Source organism: Ceratotherium simum, chromosome 18, assembly GCF_057802395.1.
Source record: "Ceratotherium simum simum isolate JZ-2026a chromosome 18, ASM5780239v1, whole genome shotgun sequence".
NCBI classification, from domain to species: domain Eukaryota; kingdom Metazoa; phylum Chordata; class Mammalia; order Perissodactyla; family Rhinocerotidae; genus Ceratotherium; species Ceratotherium simum.
Window position 1 is genome coordinate 32,301,323 of NC_141917.1, and position 26,040 is coordinate 32,327,362.

The 26,040-nt window shown below is 37.6% G+C and overlaps 2 protein-coding genes across 3 annotated transcripts in view; both read right to left on the bottom strand.

Annotated features, from left to right (window-relative positions):
• FYB1 (FYN binding protein 1) overlaps positions 1 to 5,087 on the bottom strand; it is a 158,137-nt gene extending 153,050 nt beyond the window's left edge. For both annotated transcript variants that reach the window (XM_004422761.3, XM_087443225.1), the window contains exon 1: positions 5,031 to 5,087. In XM_004422761.3, the coding sequence (XP_004422818.2) occupies positions 5,031 to 5,033 (3 nt within the window). In that variant the 5' untranslated portion in view covers positions 5,034 to 5,087. The remainder of the gene's footprint in view (positions 1 to 5,030) is intronic.
• A 13,140-nt stretch (positions 5,088 to 18,227) lies between these two features.
• C9 (complement C9) overlaps positions 18,228 to 26,040 on the bottom strand; it is a 44,849-nt gene continuing 37,036 nt past the window's right edge. Inside the window, exon 10 of the mRNA XM_004422762.3 lies at positions 18,228 to 18,455. Coding sequence (XP_004422819.2) covers positions 18,228 to 18,455 — 228 coding nt within the window. The remainder of the gene's footprint in view (positions 18,456 to 26,040) is intronic.

A 26,040-nucleotide genomic window follows, 5' to 3' on the forward strand; every position in this document is an offset into this window, starting at 1 on the left:
ATTGAAAGACATGGCCTAGAATTTGAACCTCTCATCTTTGGCTTGAAACTCGCTTGTCACAGCAAAGGAATTTTTTAACACATTGGGCTAGATCTTGCAGCGAAAGGTAGGTGGCCCCTTTTGCAGATGTGGAGGATATGAATAGGCTAAGGAGTCGAAGGGGTGGATTTCTGTTTGGGGATATTAGCATTTCATTCAGGATTGTGATGACCTCCTCCAGCTTACATGATAAGGAAGAGAATTACACTCTTCTTGAAAGAAGTGGGTTGGAAGCCCAGCTCTCACAGGGATCCTTCTAGCTCAGATTTCATACTCTCTGATTTTCCTGGGATGCCGGCTCTCAACTGGGCCTCCATTGCAGCGTCTCAAGTTATTTGCAAATCTCCAAATGTGTTACCCTCAGAAAGTCTTCGCTTATTCTCTAACTTGGCTGTGTTCAAATTTGAAGCCACAATTTTGAAGGATGAGGGCGAAGTATGTCACTTCAGAAGAAGCCCTCCTCTCAAAATGTAAATCAGATAATGGCTCTCACTCTTTTGCTTAGGAGCCTCCAGTGACTGTCAGGGTGAACAAAATAAGATGGAATTCCTTGTCATGGCCTTTGAGCCCAGCAATTAACGTGGTTGCTGCCTATTTCTTGAAACCCTCTCTTGCCACTCTCCTCTTGCTTGAGCTCCGGCCATGCTGTTCTTACAGATCCAAGCTCTCCCCTGCCCATGTCTTTTGCACCTGCCATTTTCTCTGCTAGAAGTGGTTTTTACTGGTGCTTTTCCCATGCCCAGCTCATTCTCTCTTTGCTACAGCAATTCTCAACCTTCACTGGGCCCCACCTCCCACCTCAAGGTTTCGGTTTAACTGATCTCAGTTGAGGCCTTGAGAATGAATATGATTTATAAGCTGCTCAAGTGATTCTAATGTGCAGCCAGAGTTGAGCCCACTGCTTTAGTTTAAACACCACCTCATCAGAGACCGGATCCCTATCTAGAGACGATGTCTCTTCTATGTGCTCAGTTCCTTCAGCGGTCACCAAAAGATATTGTACTTATTTGTTCACTTTGATTAGCTTTTGATCTATCACTTCCACAGAACAGTGGTTCTCCAAGTGCCTGGACCAGCAGCATCATCTGGGAACTTACTAGAAATGTGAATTCTCAGGCCCTATCCCTGACCCTCCAGGTGATTCAGAGGCATGCTAAAGTTTGAGACCCACTGCACCTAGTGTTAAGCTGTAGGAAGCCAGGACCCCACCTGGGTTGTTCACCCTGCTTTCTCATCGAGCAGAGCCCCAACGTGGCGGGGAGGCTCAGCAAATCTTTGTTCAATGAATGAGTAAGTGATAGCACATTTCTTTCGTCAGTAGACCACATGTGAATTGAAAGCTGAATGAAAGGAGCAAAACTAACAAAAACCCAAAATACAATTTTTACGTCATTTCTTAAAAGTTTTTAAGGTTTATTCATAAAAAAATTTGTGCATTATTAGATATCTGTTCCTCTCTTTTGTTCAGAAAAGTCTACAAATTGGAATGTACCTAAAAATACTTGTCGTGTGGACAGGTATCATTCTATTATTGCCATTGGAGAACTGTGAAGTAAGCTGATGGTCTAAGGTCACAGAGTAAGTCAATGTCCACAGAGGCAGGTATTTGAGAAGTAGAATCCTATTGCCCATGACCTTCCAGTTCTAAAGGGAAGCATTACATTATAAAGAATATCAGGGAACACCTAGGCCAAGTCTGTAACTTGACTGAGCAGCTTGAGAGAGAGCTGGAGAAGCTGGGTCAAGATCCTACCAGGGGTTTCGGGAGGCTGGGCCCAGAACCCAGCTCTACTTGCCGCTGTGTGGCTAAAACCCACCAATCTTAATAGCTGATGTGCTTGTCCTCACAAAATCCCACGTACTTTTGCGCCTCATTCCCACAAGTTTCCACAGTTCTTCTCCCAATAAGTTATAGGGAGAGGGCAATAAAAGGTGAATTTCCAGACAACCACTTGAGCCATGACGTGGTCTCACTTTCTGATGGCTCCCTTCCATCACTCAGCCTGGAGGAGGCGGGGTTAGTCACACCAGTAACACAGCACGTGAGCTTGGGGGAGGGGGGAGCCATTTGATCATTTAGTCCCTCTTTCTGAACCCTGGGGTAGAGAACTTCAAAGCCAGGAACTCCTCCAGCCTCCCATCCCAGTGGCTTCTAGAAGATTTCAATAAAGTGAGCATTCTAAAAATAGGACAATTCATAGTGACAGTAGCAGAAGCAGCTACGCAGCTGATTCCCAAATCCAACAGGGACGGGCACCAGCCTGAGAAAAGGCCCCTCGTACTCCTAAAAGCCAGGCCTGGGCTTTTCTTGGACTACGCTGTTGCCTTCTTCTGTACCTACTTTTTCTCAGATGCAGCAAAAGGTAGAAATGTTCAGGCTCTGAGAGCAGACAGAGTTGTGCTCAAATTCCAGTCCCAATATTTAATAGTTGTGTGACTGTGAGCAAGTGACTTACCGTTTCCAAGACTCATTGTACTCGGCGAGAAAATAGGAATAAGAGCAGTCACGATTCGTAAGGGTTGTTATGGGGACTAAACGAGACAGTGTATGTCAGGGCTCACAAATGTTAACTGCCATTATCATTCTCCTCCTGTGTTCACTGGAAGTCTCTATGCCTCCTTAGGAAATTATTTTTTGAGGGCTAGAACAAAGGAAACCAATATTTATCCAGTATCCGGTTGGTGCCTGCACTATAATAGGTACTTTATAATTGCAATCTTATTTACCCTCTACAAGGACACTGTTCCACAGTAACTATCAGCATCATCATCATGTCACCACTATTGGATAAAGAAACAAACTCAGAGCTTAAGGGACTTGTGAAAAAAACATACAACTGGTAAGCAAAGCGTAAGGAGCCAGGCACATGGCCTTTTGACTGTGCTATGAAGCCTTTCAAGGAGAAAACACCTTTCTTAATATGCTACATACCTTTCACAACCTGTCATAGAAATGTCAGAAGCAATGCTGGGGAGAGAGAAATTAAGGGAAATCTGCTTCCTCTTTAAGTATAACTTGGACATGCTACAAAGATAAGCATGTATATACATAATTGCAACTGGGAAATTCACTTACCATGCCACTATATAGTAAGTAAACTTGAAATATATTGTTTAACAAGAGGATATCTGTGTTTAAAATCTTAAATAGATGTATTTTTCACTTAGTTCTTCTCCTAGTAGTTCTGTCAATGGAAAATAATCAGGCACTGTATATAAAAGAACGCTTGTGACAGTCTTGTCGTAGTACCATACAGAAAGAAAAATAAAATATGAAACCTAAATGTCTAACTATATGGAACTGATTAAATTAAATTATGGAAAAACTACATAGTCATTAAGAATGACTTATCATTAGAAATGATATCTAACTCATATATTATTCAAAATGTTTTACATAAAAAATCAGATAAGGAAATGGTTTATAAAGTATGATAGCACTTATAGAAAATTATATTTATAAAATATATTTAAAAATGATGAAATTCTAGAAGGATCTGTATTAACAATGATTGCCCCCTAGGTGATGGAACTATAGAAAATGTGTATTGTTTTGTTTCTGCATATCTATATTTTTAAGAAATTTTCTTTAATAATATGTGCTAGTTTTATAACAAGATGACGATCTCTTAAGAAAACATTGCTTACGTATTACCAAACATACACTATTCAGTTAAACTTTTTTTTTCTGCTATGATCATCTCATTTTCCTTAAGAAAATCCAAATAACTCTTTGTAAACCACAGTGCCCTTGTTTACTTTTGAAGATGATATCAGTAATTAAGGTCAAGCTGTTTGCTAAGAATTCTGGACCTAAAGACCCAGTTTGGAGACACTAGAGGGACTTGTAAGTCCCACCTTAACAGATGGCTGCCTTCCTCTTACAGATGCGGCTACAGGAAGGGTCATGTGCTACAATTTCCTCCACCACTGTGCATTCCTCTCCCCTGTGACTCTGCAACTCTGACCCCATCTCTCCCCCCTTCTCCCTCTCTCCCCCATGGCAAGGTTATCCTCACCTCTACACTTTCCCCATTCTGGTTTAAGAGCTTCCAGACTACAAACACATCCCATGAATCCTTTGCCCTCTCGATTCCACTGTCTGCAGCACACACCCTCCCCCACTGAGTCCCTGTAGGAGTCATTGTCTCAATGCTATCTTCTCACTGGGAACTGGCAAAGGAAGTAATCCTCTCTACAAGGAGAGAAAGGATAACGCGTCTCCAGTCTTCTAGGGGCTGGGGAGTGGGGGAGGGAGTGTGGGAGATAAAAGTTGGCTCTCTTCTAGACTCTGGGAGCATAAGAACACCGCATGTAGAAGAACACAGCCAGTTTCTACAGAGAAAGAATATGAAATTGTGTAGCAGAATATTAACACTGTAGTTCAGCTACATTATGAGTTAAGCTAGTTTTTATGGGAACTGGGAAACCAGTCATTATTTTAAGTGTGCTCCAGATAATGACTTTCAATTAACTTTGGGAACACAACCCGTCCTTAAGGTTTGGACTATTTGGGCTTTGTTTGCTTCTCTTAATTAAAATAATAAAATGAATTTTTTAAACAAAAGAGCTCCTTTGTAAAATGTACTTGTTGTCAAAATGGCTCTCATCATCAGCAATACTGCCCCACGTATATCGCTGGAGTTCTCTTCGGGGATCCAAAGTGCTCGGAACAGGAAACTTGACTGCTGGTTCTGGCATCCAGTTATCTCAAGAGGCAAAGACAGAGAATACAACTTTTCTTTCTCTAAGGCATAGCTCTTCCTCAGTTCTGAAGGCTTCGAACAAAAAAGGGAACTCCTGAAGCCATAGCCTTGCAACTGCTGTAATCGAGTCTCAGCAGCTTTATCAGCAAATGGAACAATGGGAAGAAGAAAAATTCCAAACGCTTGGAGCACCTGGCAGCGTAGCACCCCCCACCCCTCTCTGCTCCGTGTAGAGCAGGTTAGATGTTTGCCAGACCAGGGAAAGTCATAAAATCTATTACTTACCATTTTTTTTGAAAAGAGTTGATATGCCTGGCACACAGCGACCTCGAAGATGCTGTAACTCGGACAGTGAATGTGCAAGTTAGTTTTGCAGAGCGTACTTCCTTTTTTGAACTGTGTGGTCTGTCCAGCTTTCACACATTGATATGTAAGGATTATTTGCATATTATCTCAGCCCACAGAGCATTTGTATACCTGGCCAGGTTTATCCAGTTATCACACTTTAATCATATGAGAACAGGTACAGGTGATGCTTTGAAGTCTGCAAGATTAACACAATTTTTTAAAAAGTGCCTGGATATTAAATTCTATGTGCGTTATTAACCTGTTTTCTACAAAATCGGTATTTGTGGACCTATCTTCTATCTATCTATCTATCTATCTATCTATCTATCTATGAATGAAGGACCCACTCTAAAATGTTAACAGTGGTTGACTTGGATGGAGATATTATTACAAATAATTCTTGTTTTGTACTTTGCTGACTTTTTGACTTTTCTATTTTGAGTACATAGTACTTGTTAAAAACATCACTATAATCTTAAAATGAACAGAAGGATCATGATAATTTTAATCAACAATTCCAAATGTATTTAAATCTATCTCATCAACATTTAAATAGTGGCGATATTCATAAGCTTATGATAGGATGTCATTCACTTCATTGAAAATAGAAAGTACATGTCAATTAACTTTTTGGTAATATTTGTTAGCATCAGATGCCTCAGTCTCTCACATTGATGAAGGAGATATTAAGGGCATGGTATTTGATCCCCTGTAGTCAGATTTCGCACCAATCATCCGTAGTACCTCTTTAAACACATTCTGGTACACGGAATTATCGCCTTTATTTTGAATATATGGCCTGATACTAAAGTAATTTCAAGGGCAGAAAATCATCTTTGTTTCCTATTGCAAAGGAAAGGCAACTGATTCCTTAATTTGGGGTTGCAAATTTCTAGATCTTGTAAGGACTACTGCCTTTACTTAGTAGAGGGGTACCAAATTTCTTTGCTTGATGCCGAGCTGATGCTAATTACTACTGTAATAATACAAAATCCTTACTAAAAAAGATGTTCCTTATTATTCATTCTTTAAAATGAAAATGTTTTTCAAAATCAAGATGTGATTAGAGATATGGGTAGAATCATTGCCAGGACAAGGCAGGAAGACAGAGCAGGGGGCATGTTCCAGCGGTGGAAAGGAACCTGATAATTCTTTGAGACCTGTAGGCATTTGAAAGAGGGGTGGGCTTGAGGAGCAATCAGGAGCCAGGTGGGTCATGAGGAATCTGAAATTGCGTGGGATCTGGCACATAATAAACGCTTAAGGAATGAATGGGGGAGGAAGATCAAGGCAAGGCGGGTACGGCAACCAGACATGCTTTTAGATTTAAAACACTTGCCGGAAGAAGTCCTTGGAATGGAGACATTCTTTAGCTTAGCCAGAAAGTCTCTTATCCACTATCTGCTGGGGCAGAGATTATCACAGTGCAGGTACAGTTTAGGGGCTAGAGTGGTGGTTCTCAGCTTGGCTGCACATTAAAATCACCTAGGAAGCTTTTAAAAATCCCAGTTCCCAGTCTTTATCCCAGACCTTTAAATCAAAATCTCTAGGTGTGAGACCCAGGCATCAGTACATTTCAAAGTTTCCCAGGTAATTCCAAGGGGCAGGCAAGCTTGGGCTCTAAAAGGAGGAGCAGGTGACTCGTACTACGGAGACGGTAAACAGATCACCAGGCAGCCTTGCAGGGACAAATCATCCTGATGCTCTGACATCATTACTACTAAGTTTAACAACATATTTTCACCATGCACTACATAATAATTACTTATTCTTGGTCTTTCAATGATTTTCTCTCTGTAAATTTTGTCCAGTTGGACAAAAATTACATGATAAATAGAAATCTAGCAATTTCTATTACCAATGTAGACAATTGGACAAGTCTCTGGTTAAGAGAACTTCGAATTTCTATTTATTCATTTGAATTCTGTTTCAATTTGTGCTTATTTCTAAATGCAGATTAAGGTAATTTTTAGTTATTATTGACATAAATTCAGCAGTCTCTCAAAAACATATATTTAAGAGAAGTATTTTTGGCTAAGAAAAAACAAGTAAGGACTGAAGCTTCCAACCATAACTCATAATCCACCAACAAGTTTTTATTTTTATTTTTTGGAGCATAATCGCTTTACTTTTAAAAAAACATATTTCAAATATCACATATGTGAGTACATTTCCTGTGAAGTCAACTAAGTACATCAGTCCTTGAGCAGGAAAATGAAACAGGAAATGCAATAAAGATGACAGACAATATAGTGATACCATCTAAAGAAGATAAAGTTATATTTTTGTGGTATGGGCGCTGCAATTATTTCTGCTAGTGGGTGGGAGAAGTAGCTCAGAGAAAGCTAAAGTGGTTAGAATTCTTCAAATACTTGGGCATGCATTTTCTTTTTATAAATTTGCATTCTAGAACACTGCTTTTGTTTAGGCAATGAGTCTGCCCCTCTGATGTTCATTGAAGGTGACAACTAGGTGATGACTGTGAGGCCCAGAGATACTGAGTAGCTTACAAAAACCAGCTTCCTTTTTTTTTAAGTTGATTTACAAGAATATAGGAGATAGAACAAATAAAAAGTTAAGTAACATTACTTACTGATCATTATTTAAAAGCATTGTCAGTGTTTTATCTATCAGGCATTAAAAGGAGCATGGTTAAAATTGTTAGCATAGAGAGTTAGAAATACTTATAAACTCTTACACAATTTCAGCTTCATAACCTGAATGGTTAACATTTTAAGGAAGAAGCAAATCATCAGCTACTTTATGTGCCCAATACTAACATGCCGGGACAAGATCCGTGAGATAGGAGAACAGAGGGGATGTTGAGTCTCACCTCTTCCAGGAAGCCTTCTCTGCTGCTCGCTCACTCATCTCCCCATTTTTCTGGACTCTTGCAGACTGAACAACTGAAATGAAGTTCTTTGATCTGCTTGCTTTTTATGGTTCTCCCATTGTATCGGCTGCATTAGGTTTGTCTCCTTAACTAGATTTGAAATTCCTCCAGTTCAAATTAATTTTCATATTTTCTTCTGTCACTCTAAGATCCTAAAGCAGCTTTTATTTTTTAAATATTTTTTTGGCTCATGAGTTCCTTTCAAAATCTGATGAAAGCAGATACGATTTGCATACAAATTCCGCAAGTGTACAGCCTCCCTTGAAGCCCATCATTTATGGGAAGCTGTAGGAGAACTCTTGGCTAAAATATTGTCAAACACTAGGATATGGCCACCACATTGCTGCTCTGCGATGATGAAATGAAAGCAGAAATATTAAGTGACGCCTGAAGTTTCCAGACTAGGAAACGGGTCAGCTAAAACTTTATTATTTTGTCAACTTGTCTCTTTTTATCAACATGCATTTGAACTGCGCCAGCCAAGAACAACTCAAACTCACAAAATAGATTCATAGAAATTCAAGGAAATTCTATTCTCCCTGCTTGGATAGATATGGAACAGCCAAATGGAAAGTAGCAGGAAGAAAGCAGGATAAGAACAGGCATGCTTAAAAAGGTCATGTGGGAGGAAATGGGCAGTTCCTGGATTTGGCTTATTTCTCTTTCACTTTTTGTTTTGAAAACAAAATAGATTTTTTTTCACTCTTGTACTTTTTATTTTTGATGGAAGGAGGCCTTAACCCTTTCAGAACCTAGGTGCTCAGGATGAAGTAACTTTAACCAGCTTCAGTAAAAAATTCCACTAAAAGGAGAGTTCACACTGTATTTCTATGGGATGAGTAAATTGTATCTAAACTCAAGAAGGGCGAGGAACAATTGTCTTTACAATTTAAACCCAATCCCAGGCAAATGTTTACTAAACTCTAAAAGAACTGCTGAAATAGGACAATGAAGAAAGAATCTAAACTTTACTTAAGGAGTCTTTTATCAATCCAATTAAACTTGAAGAGCAAAGAGACAAAGAACAAAGCTTATAGAAGAATTCTATGTTATATATTAATTTACCTATTATTTTTGTCAATGCAAATAATCCATAATCAATCTATAAATCAAAATTGGGGTGAGCTTATTATAAGCCAAATTTGAGGACCATATAACCTGGAGCCTTCCTTCCCCAAGTGTACAGAGCAGTTATATACCATCAAAGAGCATATATCATATATGATTGCACCGTCCCTTTTTTTTTTTTAATTTTTATTTATTTATTTTTTCCCCCAAAGCCCCAGTAGATAGTTGTATGTCATAGTTGCACATTCTTCTAGTTGCTGTATGTGGGACGCGGCCTCAGCATGGCCAGAGAAGCAGTGCGTTGGTGCGCGCCCGGGGTTCCGAACGCGGGCCGCCAGCATCGGAGCACACGCACTTAACCGCTAAGCCACGGGGCCAGCCCTGCACCGTCCCTTTTATGATAGTAGTGAGATTGCCCTGCCGGCACAGCGATTGATGGACACAGCAGATAGCAGGTCTGCTGTCTCAAGTTGGGTGGTCACAGGCTGAGCACAGCAATCAAATCCTAGCCTAGGGAGAAATGCTTAACCTTAAGGAAAGGCCAATGTGGGAGAAGTTGCATCATTATCTTAAGGGCATTTGTTCTCGTTTTTGGGACATGTTAATTGCTTAAAGCAGATATGCAATGCAAGTTCAAAGGCCACAGGCCCTTTTGGAAAAACGAGCTCAGGCCAAATTAGTTTTACACCAAATGGCTTCCTCATTTGCTCCAATATATCCTACTGCTTGCCATTTATTTATCACTTTCTTTTGCTATTTTGGCTGTAATTTGTATCTTGCCCTCTCTTGGGTTTTGGGGGACTCATAAGGCTTTCCAGGAGTCTGCTGAGTCTTGATATTTTCTTCTTACGGCTTTTGCTATTCTCTTCTCATGGCTTCCCACCTCTTCAGTCCTTGTATATTCTTCTCAGAAGCAGAATTCAAGTTATAATCCTTCTATCTCACTGGGTGTCCAAGACAATGAGATTTAACTGATATCATCAAAATACACACCCTTAGGGCCAGCCCCGGTGGCCTAGTGGTTAAATTTAGTGCCCTCTGCTTCAGCAGCCTGGGTTCAGTTCCCAGGCATGGACCTGCACCATTCTGTCAGCAGCCATGCTGTGCTGACAGCCACATACTAAAATCTAAAGGACGAGTGGCATGGATGCTAGCTCAGGGTGAATCTTCCTCACCAAAAAACAAAACAAAGCAAAACAAAAAACACACAATCTCGTTGGATTGGTCATTACTCTTGACAATTTGTTAATGATAATTTGCACTTTAATGAAGGAAAGAATGAAAAGATCCTACATGAAAAATTGATCTATTTTTGCTTTTATCTTTCCTCATTAATTCATTTATTTTTCCATTCATTCATTCCCAGTTTCCTTCCCAACGGGAAGGTTAGGCCACAAAGTTTGGAAAATGAACAGATATGCCTTGAGATCTTACAGACTCAGAGAAGATGACAAAAGGGAAATGGGTCTCTCCACTATTCCTTGAGTTCTTATCTTTTCCCACTGTCAATTAATTGCTGCTGTGAATGTTTTCATTTTCCTAGTCTGTTGTCTGTTTAATTTTAAAATAGGAATATTTCCATTTCAGTGCAGGATAAATATTGGTAAATCTTTATACTTTTTCTCACTTTTACAATATGACTTTAAATTTGTTTAAAATAATCAATTTAAAAACATCTCCAGATTTTACTCTTTTTCTTTGAGTTTCTTTTTTTGCACCGTAGACTCATCCTATTCTCTCCATTTGAAAAGTTACTCAAACTAGTCTTTTTTATACTCTATTGCTCAAACAAGGATTTGTCAAGCAGGAAGCCTGTCTAAATACAAAATTATTTATGACAATACAAAATTAGTCATACCTGAGTGTAACCTAGTGACCATTTTCTTTTTGGTCAGAAGAATAAGAATGTTTCTATTTTCAATTTTGTGTTACCTTTTGGAACTTAATACTACTACTTAATAATGCTACAAGGAGGACTTAAGAGTATCTATAATGTAGCTATGAAAACAAATGTATTAGAACACAACTTGTGAAATGATTCAATGTCATCCTGACCCTCTTTTCTCTTGTCCATTCCAGGCAGATTGACTTTAGTAGGCTAGCACATGGTTAAAAAAAAATCACTGATCAACAAATGATACCAGGAAAATTCAAAATCCACATGCAAAAGAATGAAGTTGGAGCCTTACCTTATACTATACACAAAAATTAACTCAAAATGAGTCAAACCTTAAACATAAGCACTAATAAAACTATAAGACTCTTAGAAGAAAACATAGGGGAAAAGCTTCATGACGTTGACATTGGATCCAATGATTTCTTGGATATGACACCAAAAGCACAGGCAACAAAAGGAAAGATAGATAAAGTAGACTTCATCAACATTACAAACTTTTTTTGCATCAAAGAACACTATCAATAGAGTGAAAAGGCAACCCCCAGAATGGGAGAAAGTATTTGCAAATCATACTTCTGATAAAGGATTAATATCCAGAATGTATAAAGAACTCCTACAACTCAACAACAAAAAAACAACCTGATTAACAAATAGGCAAAGGACTTGAATAGACATTTCTCCAAAATAGATATACAAAAGGCCAATAAGCACATGAAAAGATGCTCAACCTCATTAATCATTGGGAAGTGTAAATTCAAACCACAATGAGATACCACTTTACACTCTTTAGGATGGCTATTATATAAAAAAAAAAAAAAACCCAGAAAATAAAAAGCGTTGGCCAGGATGTGGAGAAATTGGAACACTTGTGAATTACTGGTAGGAATGTAAAATGGTACAACCGCTGTGGAGAACAGTATGATGATTCCTCCAAAAATTAAACATAGAATTAACATATGATCCAGCCACTCCACTTCTGAGTATATACAAAATAGAATAGAAAGCAAGGACTCGAAGAGATTTTGGTACACCCACGTTCACAGCAGCATTATTCCCAATAGTCAAAAGATGGGAGCAACCCAAGTGTTCATCATTAGAGGAATGTATAAACAAAATGTAGTATATATACACAAGGGATAATATTCAGCCTTAAAAAGCAATGAAATTCTTGAAGACATTACACCAAGTGAAATAAATCAGATTCAAAAGGACAAGTGTTCTATGACTCCACTTATATGAGGTACCTAAAATAGTCAATTTCATAGAGACAGAAAGTAGAACAGTAGTTTGCAGGGGTGGGGAAGTAGGGAATGGAGAGTTATTGTTTAATGGGTACAGAATTTCAGTTTGAGGTGATGAAAAAGTTCTGGAGACGGATGGTGATGATGGTTTCGCAACAATGAATGTACTTAATGCCACTGAACTGTACACTTAAAAATGGTCAAATGGTAAATTTTATGTAATATATCTTTTGCCACAATAAGAAAAATTACCCCTTAAAAAAATTACTGAACCTACTAATTATTTAGAGGCGAGTTACTAAGCCACTCTGCCATATACAGTTATCTTCCATTTTCAGATTTAATCTTCTTGGCCATCTAATATCACAAATGTTAAAGTCAGATTTGGAGGAATTTATATCAATAGCCTTGCTTGATAACAATGGTAATAGCTGCCATTTATTGCTTGTCTATTAGGTGCCAAGGTCATTATATGCATTGTCTTAATGAACCAACATAACAATTCTGTGAAGGTGATATTATTATCCCTGGACATACCTTGGGGCTTAGTAACTTGTCTATTGTTAAATAGCCATACCACTGCTTTCTCTTGGACCATGTCACTGCTCTTAGCATGGTAGTGGATAACGAGCATGAGGTGGGAGTGAAAGTGCCAAGGGGTGGTGGTGGGCGGAAAGATAGAGGTTTGTCCAGTGAATTATTTATTTGTGTGTGTTGTGAGAGAGAGAGAAAAAGGGAGAGAGAGAGATAGAGAAAAAAGGAGACAGAGACAGAGGGAGAAAGAGAGAAAATCATTTCATTTTTGTTTTAAGTAAACCAAACTGAGACTAGTCTTTTAGCCACCACTTTGGGTTGTTTTTCATAAATAACCACTATTAGGAAGCTGATTCAGAAGCTGCTGTTGTATGCAGTGTCTTGCTGTGTACACAATCAAAGGGCCTTGGGGAGACACTGGTGTGAGGCCAGGTGTGTGTTGGCAGTCAGCAGGTATGTGTTGACTGTCTACCATGTGCTCGGTAGAATGAATAAGCAACCTGAATTTTAAGTATAAAAAGAGAAAAGTGTAAAAACGTAGCAATACTCTGAAGGTTCTTTTCCCGTTAGGCCCAAGAGAACATGGATGCCCATCCAGCTTCCCCGGGTCTTTTTGATAACGACTGGGTTCAGTGTAATAATCCGAATGTACAGCCTTGAGTATCAGAGTCCACATTTGAGTCCACATGTCCCTTTCCTTGAATTTGTAATGTGCCCCTCAGAGAGCACGTGGGGGTGATGGTCCACACTCTGTCTGCTGGACTAGCTACAACTTCCCTTCTCAGGAGTCTGCTTTTTCCCAACCACAATTCAGGCTGAGCCATGTAATGGCTAGCAGCCGGGAGGTACTCATCTCCCCCAATTTCTGGTGATTCTTCCTCGGTTCCGGTCTAGAGACTTTCTTCTCTGTGCTAATTCCTGTTGGGCAGTTTCTGGTGTCTCAATGGTGCACCCTGCTGGAAATGCTCTACCAGATACACCACCTTAGAAGGAAGTTGGAGAATCTTGCCATCAACAGTGAACTTGCACCATTCCCCCCAATTCTAGTAGAAAAGACTCTGATAAATGATTCAGCTGATCCTAGGGGGTCAGCTCTTTTCTTGTTTGACATTTGTAATTTACAAGAATGAAAGGAAATCTCAATAGTTACTAGGATAACTCCCCTTTGATCCAGATGCTCTACGTCAAAAACTCTTTCAACAGTGGATTTTCTAAGAGAAGAGTTCGATATTTATATGCACTAAACAAATCCTAATTCTTTCTGATTCACCTAGATTTCTGGTGGCAGGAAACAGGAATTCTCTTGAGCTTCCAGGACTATTTTAATACCCTATACGGCCTGGCATTTTTATTTTTAGAGCACCATCTCCATATCATACTAAAAATGCATGCCATATCCAATAACCTTTTTCTTTGCTCTTAAAAATAAACTTGAAAATTATTTTTAAAATTTTGCTTTTGAAATTATTTTCTAATAAGTAATTTATTTACCGTGATTTCTTAGCAATCGTGCATTTTTTCTGCAAAGTGAGAAAAACTGAAATTTATTGAACTGAAATTTATTCATAAATGCATGAAATGTATATTAATGAGTAACAATTAACGAAATTGACATGACACATGTTGTTGACATTTAATTAAACATTTATTAACTTTGATTTTGCATTTTTTCATTGTATTTAGGCTCACTCTTTTCCTTTTTTTTTTCTTTTTTTAGAGTTCTCAGACCTTTTCAAAAGCTCTCAGGCCTTAAGTACCACGCTATCTAATGGATAGAATTGTACAGCCAGCTCCTTTAATCAGCTGATTACGTGGGTAGGCTTACCTTATACAACTCGTAAGGCCAGGTATTAAGTTGGACCATATGAAATTGCTGTTTGTTTTTTTTTTTTGGTGAAATATGACAGAATAGAGGCAATTTCACATGACTTAACCTAATATGTCTTGGTTACAAATATGATACGCTTTTTCCCTTGGAGACGTAGAGTTAAACTGGGGAGCTAAGACTAATGAGCAGAGTGCTGGGCCTGTGGTAGGTGCAGCAACTCTCTGCCCAATGAATGCACTCATGTGTCAACGAACGACCAAACAAGACACAACTATGTAAACAAGAGCGAAATTGCATGGTACAGACTTGTGGTAATGGAACTGGCAGAACAGATTAATCATATGAAGCACTTTGGCAATTACTTTAAAGTCTTTTTAACCAACATTCTCTTTTTAATTTAATTTTGTTTTGTTGGCAAGAGATTGGCATTGCCTGTGAGAGAAAGCAGTCCTGGCATATTTCGCTGCTGACTCTCCTCATTAGGGAATAAAAAATGGAAACATCATAGGAGCTTAAGGAGGAAAAGAAGCATTGTGGATCTAAGAGAGAGGAGACTTCAGAGGTTGGTAGGATTTTCATGAAGCATACTGCTTTTCATTTGGCAGCAAGAATTATCTCCAGGGGCAAGATCTTAAATTGGAAGGTCCTGGTGTTTTTCTTTCCATACAATCCCAGGGAAGCAAACAGCTCTGTTTTTTTTTTTTCGGTCTGGAAATCCTAGAGAAAACAAAAGATTATCAAATTTTAGTTATTAATAGGACTGCAACTTTGGGTTCATCCACCTGTCCATCTATTCATGCCCTTATCCTGTTGCACCATGACGTGCCAGATACTGTTTAGGTGCTGGGAGTAGAATGAAGTTTAAGATATAAGACACATTTCCAAGCTGGAGGGGATATTCATCTTGTGTAGGGAGAGTAAATGTGGTTAGTGCTGGAAGAGCAGAGGGAAAAGTGCTCAGGGAGCATAGAGAGAGAACTGATTCCTAGAGGAATCAGAGGAGATTTCACTAAAGGGATGTTAATTAGCCTGAGTCCAGAATAGAGGTTTGCAACACTGGCTATAGATTAGAATAACCAGAGGATTAAAAAAACAGAAAGAAAAGAAAAAAAGAACCATGCCCAGGCAGGATCCACCACAAAGGTTCTGGTTTTATTGACTTGAGATAATCTGTTTTGTTTTGTTTTTGATTTTGTCCTTTTAAAATTTTTTTTTTAACTTTATTTATTTATTTTTTTCCCCCAAAGCCCCAGTAGATAGTTGTATGTCATAGCTGCACATCCTTCTAGTTGCTGTATGTGGGACGCGGTCTCAGCATGGCCGGAGAAGCGGTGCATCGGTATGAGCCCAGGATCCGAACCCGGGCCGCGAGCAGCGGAGTGCGCGCACTTAACCGCTAAGCCACGGAGCCGCCGGATTTTGTCCTTTTTAAAAAAGCTAACTAGGTAAATATAATGAGCAACTAGATTGAGAACCACTGATCTAGAAGGAATAGAAACACAGAAGGTGACTGAAGGAGAGTGAGGTTGAATTGGGTGAGGGAAGAGAAAGAGTGCATTCCACTTTAAGTAAATAGTATGTAAAAAGAAAGATGATGTGTTCAGATTTTCAACCTCATGATGGGGGTAGGCCGTTTAAATGGGAAGCTGGAACTGAACATTCTGCAGAAAATTGGCTGCCTGGAAGAACTTCCTTGAGGGAAAGATTCAGCAAGACAGATTTCATACGGTCTAGTGTCTCAGGGAGGAACTGGTGGACCATCATTGGTCAGATGTGAAAAGTCACCCAGAAGATGCTAGTGTCCTCAAAACTGTTATATATAGAGGGAGAGGGAACTTGATTTCCATTATCCACGAAACACAAAATGTGGAACCTGAATCAAGAAATTTACATAAAAACCTGGTGCAAACCAGATGAAAACAACAAGGCCTCCCAAGAAGCAAATTAACACTCGAAATACCTTCACTACCCAGAGGTGACAGGGTTCCCACAGGAAACAATTTCCACTGAAGACTAAGCCTGTAATAAAAAATTACTTAAGTACTCAAGGAAGAAAAAAATGCCATGAGAATGAGTAAGCAGACATAATAGACAAAGAATTACAGCGCCGAAACTATATATTCTGGAGCAATCTGAGAGAGACTTCCATATGAACATACTTAACATATTCAAAGAGATAAACATAGGAAAAAAAATCCAATAGGCTAGGAAAGAAAAATAATTGACTTGAAAAAGAACCAAATAGAAATTTTAGAATAATAATTTAAACAAAATTCTCAGATTGGTTACGGTGTAGACTATATGTAGCTGAAAAAAAAAGAAGTGGAAAATTAGAAGATAGAGCTGAAGAAATCACTGAGAAAGCTGTAGAGTATTCCACATAGAAAGAGATAGGTAGAAAACAGAGGTGCTGAGTGCTAATAGCATGGATTTTTGGAGAATACAAATGCTCTTTGGAATAGAAAGCTTTGGAGTGAGACTTTAGGTAGACGAGAGACAGAGTTAGCGTATATTTATAAATCAATTATCCTAAAATTGAAGACAAATTCTAACATGTATATTGTTACCATATTATTGAGTTTCTAAGTGTGTTTGCTGAGAAGGGCAAAAAACATTCTTGTAATATTAAAATTTTCGTTGTAAGAGTTGAAAGTATGGTTGAATGATAAACTCGAGGCTCTGAGTCTTTGTTTGAGGAAACTACATGATTGTTTCAGAAATTCTGTTGTAGGAAGCTGTTTGTTCAATCGAAAATGTAAGCTATGATTTCCGTAGGAAGTTAATCTTACTAATTAATCTTGTGATAATTAACACTTGGGCTAAATCTCACTTATCTATTAGGATTCTAATTAATTCTCCTGGAATAAAAGACTCAGCAGATCCTCTTAGTATTAGAAATAAGGCTAAAGTCCTTCCTTCTTGTAAAAATTAGAATAATACAATTTCAGGTGATTAGCTCTAAAACGCAGTGCAGAATCTCAGTTTTCGTAAACACTAGTAAAGTTAAAATCACAAAATTAAAATTCAGTAATTACCATTTATGTAAATTTTAAAAACAACCAAAACAACATCAAATTGTTTTAATTGGTACATATATATTTAGTACAAATACAAAAATATGGACTGGCAGGATGCACGCTAACTTAATGACAGTGATGTATCTGAGTTGTGTGGGAGAGAGGAATGGCACCTGGGCTTTTTGTGGGGGGAGGGGATGTAGTATAAAGTGTCTGTAATTGTCTTTCTCATAAAGGGGATCTCAAGTATTTATGTATATGTATACATACACACATATACACACTGTATATTATATATAGATATATAAAGTATATATGATACATACGTGTTTAACATTTGTTAATTTTGATGTTTGTTATGTTTCTGTAAACTTTTTATATGAACATTTTGATAATTAAAAAGTAATACAATCATTACAATTTATTATTTGTTTATAGTTCTATTTAAATGTAGAGGTAGGAGATGTTAAAACTGCATGCTAAATGACACATAAAGACTGATTTGTGCATTTGCACTATTCATCTCATTTTTATCCTCTGTTTACATGGATAATCTAAAAGTTTAGTACAAATGAATTCAAAAGCTAGTTTTCAAATTAAATAATCCCCAAATGCATATTTTTGTTCTTAATAATATCAAATAAGTTGTTCTCACCTTAAGAGATTACTTTTTTTCCCGTTTCACAAGCAATTCCCTCAAATGTGAGTGGGCAGGAGCACAAACATTGTCCGTCCATCTGAATCACTGTACCTCCATTTTGGCAAGGGTGGCATTTTCTTACACTGAATTCATTGATATAATCTTCAATGGCTCTTTCCAAATTTTGTTTCTTTTGGTGTGCATCTCTTATTTTCACTGGAACCAGATTATATATAGGAGACAGCTGGAAGAAAGTAAAACATTTAATATGAGCTCTTTTTCTACTGGTGGAACTTGTGGAATATTCTTCACTTATTTATTTATTGGTTAATTAATTCAACAAAGGCGTATTGAATGGTTATTATAGCCAAATACAATGTTAGCTTTTAAAACTATACTAGTGATCTCATGAAGATCACATTATGGAGATAAGGAGACTAATATTAAAATAATCATACAGACAAATTTAGAACGGAAACTGTGATAAAAATGAGCAATCATGGATTTAAACTTTTTTGTGTGTGTGAGGAAGATCAGCTCTGAGCAACCATCCACGCCAATCCTCCTCTTTTTACTGAGGCAGACTGGTCCTGGGCTAACATCCGTACCCATCTTCCTCCACTTTATATGGGACGCCGTCACAGCATGGCCTGACAAGCGGTGCATCGGTGCGTGCGCAGGATCCGAACTCGGGCCACCAGCAGCAGAGCGTGCGCACTTAACAGCTACGCCACAGGGCTGGCCCTGATTTAAACTTTTGGCAGGATAATGTATTGACATATTTATTGTGAATTGTTTTTGCTGCCTTCTTCCCTCCTCCCCTCTTCCAGAAGGTAGCCAGGTGCTAGCCATCTCTTGTCTAAGAGGAGGTTTGTGTGCAAGGCCAAGTCTAGAATGCCCCTGAAGGCAAACACTTTATTGGCTTTTTTCTCTGAAAGCCTGAATTCACTGAAACTTTTTTGCAGGGAGGAGCATGAGAAGAAGTCCACTGAGGGAGGGGATGCCTTCAGATCAGGAAGGGGAGAGAGTTAGTCTGTACCTCAAACAGCAGGAAACCATACCTAGATCTCTAGCAGTTATTTTGGGAAGTTGCACGACTTGTGGGGGGCCCCCAGGGAAGCTGGATATCAGGGACCAGGGCTCCAGTTTTATCAATGATTCTCATGCACAATCTTGGCATAGAAGTCTTGGAACCACTTGACTCTAAGCAAACATGGGAGCTTGAACAATGAGGTTATCAGGGTGACCACAATGGACTAAATACTTATATGTATCATATCCCCATTTCCCAGACAGAAGCATCAGGATTCTTATACTAATTTAGGCAGCAAGAAAGGACCTCCCTGAATACCATCCAACATATGAATGAAGGATAAATTTTCCAGCGGCAATGAAAGGATGGGATCTCAATGTCAAATTTAATTAGACTTAAAGAAAATGAAGTAAAATGATTTATTTCGCATGCTCAATTTCCTGGAGCAAGACACATAGTTGCTACCACTGAATCGGGAAAGCTTGGAAAAGCTTTCCTGAGAAAATGACTATTAAATTGAGATTTGAGGGTGTTAAGGCAGAAAGAAAAGTATTCCAATCATACAATGCAGAATTCAAAAAGTTTTTTTGGTGGAGGGACCATCACATATATAGAAAATTTGAATCGCATGTCCGTTTAATTTAAACAAATTCAATTGTGTGACTATAAAGAGCTGTTTGAGTAAATAAATTGTTAGAAATTGAGGGCCTTTGGGAGAATAGCACTTTGAAATAAGAGACCACAAAATTTAAAAGAAATTGGAATATAAAGACTCAAGAAAGAAGAGATAAAAATATACCACAAATTCCTGCAGAAGAGTAATAACAAATTAAGTAATGTCACTAATCTTTTTTCTGAGGACAATGAGAAAAGCTAAACAAAATAAAACCCAAATTAAAAATCTGCTTGAAGGCCTTAGAGAACTAACAAGATAATAAAGAATGACTGGGCTAAGGTTTGGGAGACGGTGGAAATTCAGTGAGGTGAGCCCAGTATTTTGGGGCTACCAGTCCCCTTGCCACATTTCCTAACTCAGAAAGAGGAGTCAAGGGGCTAAGAGGTAGAGCAGCACATTACTGGGCTGGGGAAAAAAGGTGGGAATTCAGGGACAACAAAGGTAAACAGCTGTGCTTTGGGTTGGATGCAAAGGCCTACAACCCTGGGAACCGGAAGGGGGTAAGCCTGGCAAAGACTGCAGTCTGGCTTGGATCAAAATGATCCTGAATCATTAGTACCCCAGAAGCCTTCCAGATGTAAATATATATTTTCTTTGAAGGAAAATAACATCATGCCAGGCCTCGAGCTACCCCTCTAACAATTTTTTAAGTATAACATCCAGCTGACAATAAAAATAACCAGTTACACAAGGAAACAAGGCCATATGGATGTGAACTATTAGAAATAAAAGAAACGGAGCTATGGGGGATTTGAGTGATCAGATGTAGACTTTAAAATAACTATGTTTACATAAGAGACAAGATTGAAATTTTAGCAGAGAATTGGAAATTATTTAAAAAAATAGGACATTTGAAAAAATAAACAAAAATAGTAGAACTTTATATTATAATACACAAATTAATGGACTGGTTAAATAGCAGATGTGACACAACTGAAGCAAAGTCAATGAATCGAAAATATATAGGTCAGAAGAAAATATTGACAATGAAGCATGAAGAGATAAAAGATTGGGAAATATACATAGAGGGTAGGAAACACAAAAAATAGAGTGAGAAGGTAAAAGATCTATATAATTTGAGTCCCAGAAGGAGAGACTATAAGAAGCAATATTTGAAGACCTAATGGCTGTGAACATTACAAACCTGGTGAAAGACATCAAGATACCCCATTAATGAAAAGCAAGTTAAAAATTTTTCGCTTCACATGTAGGCACATCAGAGTAAAATTGCTAAAAAACAAAGGCAATGGAGAAAATCTTAAAAGTAGCTTAGTAAAAAGCCATAGTACTTTGAAAGTACACTGACATTTGATTTTAATAGATATAATCAATAATACAATATAAATTGTTCTGGGACAATGAGATATTCATAGGGAAATTTTTAAAAAAGGGATCTTCTAACTTTTACCATACAAAAAACAACTCTAGGTTGATTGTAGATCAAAATGTAAAAGGAAAACAATAAAGCTTCTAGAAGAGAATATATAGGAGAGTATCTTTACGACCTTGAGGTAGGGAAAGACTTTAAATAGGACACAAAAACACTAACTATAATGAAAAGCAATATACATTTGACTACATCAAAAAAAAATTCAGGGCTGGCCCAGTGGAGTATCGGTTAAGTTCACGAGTTCTGCTTCAGCGGCCCGGGGTTTGACGGTTTGGATCCTGGGCTCGGACATATGCACCGCTCATCAAACCATGCTGAGGCGGCATCCCATATAGAAGAGCTACAACTCTATAACTACGACACACAACAATGTACTGGGGCTTTGGGGAGAAAAAAGAAAAAGAGGAAGATTGGCAGCAGATGTTAGCGCAGGGCCAATCTTCCTCAAAAAAAAAAAAATTAACATCATAATTCTTGATATGGTGAACTGAGAAGGACACACCTCACTTCTGTGGTATTCAAAAATGCATAACCCTCATCTATTCTAGGCCAAAATTGAGAGACATTTGACACAATAACTGATCAATACTCATCAAAAGTGTCAAGGTCATGAAAGACAAGGGAAGTTTGAAGAACTGTCACAGATTGGAGACCAAGAAGACATGACAACTAAATGCGACGGGGGTCCTGATTGGATCCTGGAACAGAAAAAAGGACATTACGGGGAAAACTGGTGAAATTTAAATAAGGTCTATGGTTTAGTCAATGTTGATTTTCTGATGTTGATATTTGTACTATGGTTAAATGAGTTGTTAACGTAAGGGGTTGCCAGGTGTAGGGTATGTGTGAACTCTGTACTCTTTGTGTAGTTTTACTGTCTGTACTATTTGTGCAGTTTTACAGTAAGCCTAAAATTATTTCAAAATTAAAAATAAAAAAGGGGACATCTGTCGTCAAAAAATACCATTAAAGGGTGAAAGTCCTCAAGCGAGAGAAGACACTTATAACACTTTTAAGTGAGAATAGGCTCATATCCAGAATATATCAAGAATTTCTACAAAGTCAACACGACTGTCTGCCAGCGTAGTCGCTTATGAATTAGGATGTAGGATTCAGATTTCAACTATGTCATATTTATTTGGAAGAAAGAAACCTCTTACCAATGTTGCCACATTGGCATAGACAACATAAGCATGTGGTGGAGTTATTTTGACTTTTTAAGAAAAGAAGTTCATCTTGTTTTACCCTTCAAAGGAAAGTCAAGGCCAGACAGTCTAAGATACAGGAATAGGGATCATGGAGAAAATATAGTTTGGATGAAATGTGTAAACAGTGTTCAAAGAGATAAAGAGGAAGGATGTTCAATGGCAACAATTTCAGAGCAGCCTCAAACCCTGGAGTCAAAAATCTCACAAGAAGACAAAGAACAATTAAAATATACTTCTTGAAGTTTTTCTGAAAAGCCACATCTTTTTCTGATGAACTTTGGCCTTCTATTAAGCAATAAAACAGTTTTTATTTTTCTCCTCTCCTAGCTAACTCTTTTTACCATTTGTAGATATATTTTCAGTGGGTGTAATCTATCATGAAACTTGCTAAAATACAAATAAATTGGCAATATAGTTTAATATTAAGTACATTTAGGTTTCTTCAGGCTTCCAAACTAATTAAACTATATGTACCAAATGTAGTTTGTTGATAGAATGAGTGTTATTTTCATCTCTGTACAAGAGAGTTAGGAATGATTTTCACTATGTCGTTATCACTGTAATGACTGTACCACAGAACCCTGGGGCTACAGCTCTTTAAAATACTGATGCTCTTTAACATCTGGTGCATCACTGCTCAGAGCTGCACAATATAACAAAAATGGTAGTTTAGTTAGTTCATTATTACCCAAGTTGCTGAAGAAAGAGCTTAATATATGTTGACATGTGGGTGGACAAGTGTGGTTGAGGGAAAAGAGAAAACAAGAACTGAGAATGGAAAAGGCGGGATGAAGGCAAAAGCAACACAAATGCCAAAATTCATGCCAAGAGGACCCATCCAATAGCAAAAGATTGGTCACAAATTTGGTTATATTGTCTAGCACATTGAGTAAGACAACTGAATTTAATGACTACATGCATATGAGAAACACTTGCCTGATTCCCAAGAGAAATAAAATGATCCTTGAAACTGAGATTAAAGAGTAATATCTCTGATAGGTTCTCATAAAGCAGACTTTGTACTATGTAACATCCTTTTCGTACATAAAGCAGTGGGTTACACAACTTTGATTTTGATAATGCCCAACCAAACTTTACAGGAAGCGAATATGTTCTATACTAGCTATACCGATCTCTGCTGCTACTGCTCTGGAGGAAATCATAAACTTTACATCTCTCAGGCAATCATTAATAAATGTAATTTCTCTCAGCTGATGTTTTTATAGCTAGTTTGTAGCAGGAAGCTTAAGAAGAAACCAAAGTTCAGCTATTCTATTGAGATAAAATGTAGAACCATTTGTGTTAACGCTCAGGCAAGCTGGAAATACAATCAACATACTTCCATGACAGCTGAAGAATATGACAAAAGTAAACACTGAACGCGAAGCCCAGCCTATCTCCTCTGTATAGAGAGGGCTGAGGAAAAATTCTTGGGCTGGGCCAACACATTCCCCAAGAAGTGGTTTGGGGTCTGCTGAAGCACACAGACAAAGAGAGAATCAAAGCCACAAGGTTCTACTTAATGGAGCATGGCCATCGTTACTTTAGTATGGGAAAAAAATTTTTATATTATATCATTATCTTTCATTTATGCTATATTATATCATTAGTATTTATATTATAGTGTATCAAATATAATGTATGGAAAAAATATATCCTAGTGTTTTACTGGAAAATTCCAGTAATATATTCATATAGCTTTTAATTTAGAGTAATATAACTTCCTAGTTTCCTCCAAGATAAACTGATTGCAACATAAATACCTAGGTAATTGATTTAATTTGCTACAGAGGATTAAATATAAACCAGTTAATAGTCTAGCATGGGTAGGGAGAGGTTTTACCAATTCTTTAAATAGTTAAATAGTAGGGCCAATTATTTTAATATTAAGACCATCCCGACTATTTGAATATGTCATCCACAGGCAATAGAATGCTTCAACTTACCAAAGAATGAATTAGTTATTATAGATTGTGTAATTACCTCATGAAAACAGCTTCTAATTAACCACAGGATCACTTCTACTAGATTTATGAGAGTAAAATAACTTGGAATTTATTTTGAGGTCAAACTACACTATATTTCATATCTCTTTAGAGATTTAAAAGCCACAAAAAGTCAATAAAAGCCATCACATTTCACTATTTTTCTGAACTTTATCTACAAGAAGATAAATTTAAAAAGTGGTTCATGGTGGACTAAATATAGCTGCCATTTTGTTACATAAAACATTCATATGAAAAGCCCAGGCTTCCAATGGACCAAGAAAGAAATTTATGCAGACATTTTAGTTGGAATGACTACTAATCTAAAAATCTGGAGGTCAATAGTTGCCCTTAAAAAGAGGATAAACTATATTTTGCATCCAGCCAGTAGGACTGTACCAATGGAGTTGATGAAGGTCTTTGAAGAGTTCTAGTAAATCTAGTAGTAAATATTTAGCAGACTTATTTACTTGAGATTTTTAAAAATCAGCTCTAGACTATGCTAGACTATTACTAAGACCTTCTCAGAGAACAATCTTGGATCCATACAAGGACAGTTGAACTTCCTTTGTAGAGATGAGAAGACAAGCCACTTTAGGTGCCCATCTAGAAGGAAACATCCCCCTAAATCAACTCTTTCCTTATTTAAGATCTTCTGATATGGATTTATTTCACTGAGTTCAAGACAATGAATTTAAATATGATTTAAATCTGATAAAATAAAAGGGGCCTCTTCTGATTTTAATTTTATATATGAACATGCTAATTTAGCCAACTTTTTTCTCCCTCTTTGTCCTACTTTTGGGACAAAATATTTGAAGTCTCATAGATTTATTTGCACATCTATGAATGGCTAAATTTCTGTGACCTAAAAGGAGAGTAGTTACGATTTTCCAGTTTCTGAGTTCCTCCTTCGTGTAAATGAGGTAGTTTTGGTGCTTCATTCACTCTTCAAAGACAATGACATAGAATGAAGGAACAAAATTCTCCAATAATTAGCCCTCACAAAATGTCAGCATGTCTAACTCAAGTTTATAAAACTGAAGTAGGGGGCAGTCAAAGATAAATTTGACCTGAGGGAAGAAAATTGTGAAACATACAGGGAGAATTGAAAGCTATAAAAGGAAGTAGGAGAAAAATAAGGAGTAAAGGAAAGTATATACTCTCTTTAGTTAGTTTGGGGAGAGAACGATGAGGTTAAATAACATCAGCATTTGTATCTTCACGATTACAACAGTTTTTTACCCCTAGGAATAAAACTGTTAACTCCCAAGGGGTTTATAAATTGAAAACTATTATAATCAAGATACAAAAAAGAAAGAATTTCCGGACCATGAAAACTGCTCACCCTTGGTCTTATTTTCTGAGACCTTATGAACTTCCCTTCCACAAAGGCCCTTAGTACAGTCATGTGCAGCTTAATGGTGTTTCGGTCAACAATGAACTGTATATACAACAACGGTCCCATAAGGTTAGTATCATATACCTAGGTGTGTAGTAGGTTATGCCGTCTAGGTTTGTGTAAGTACACTCTGTG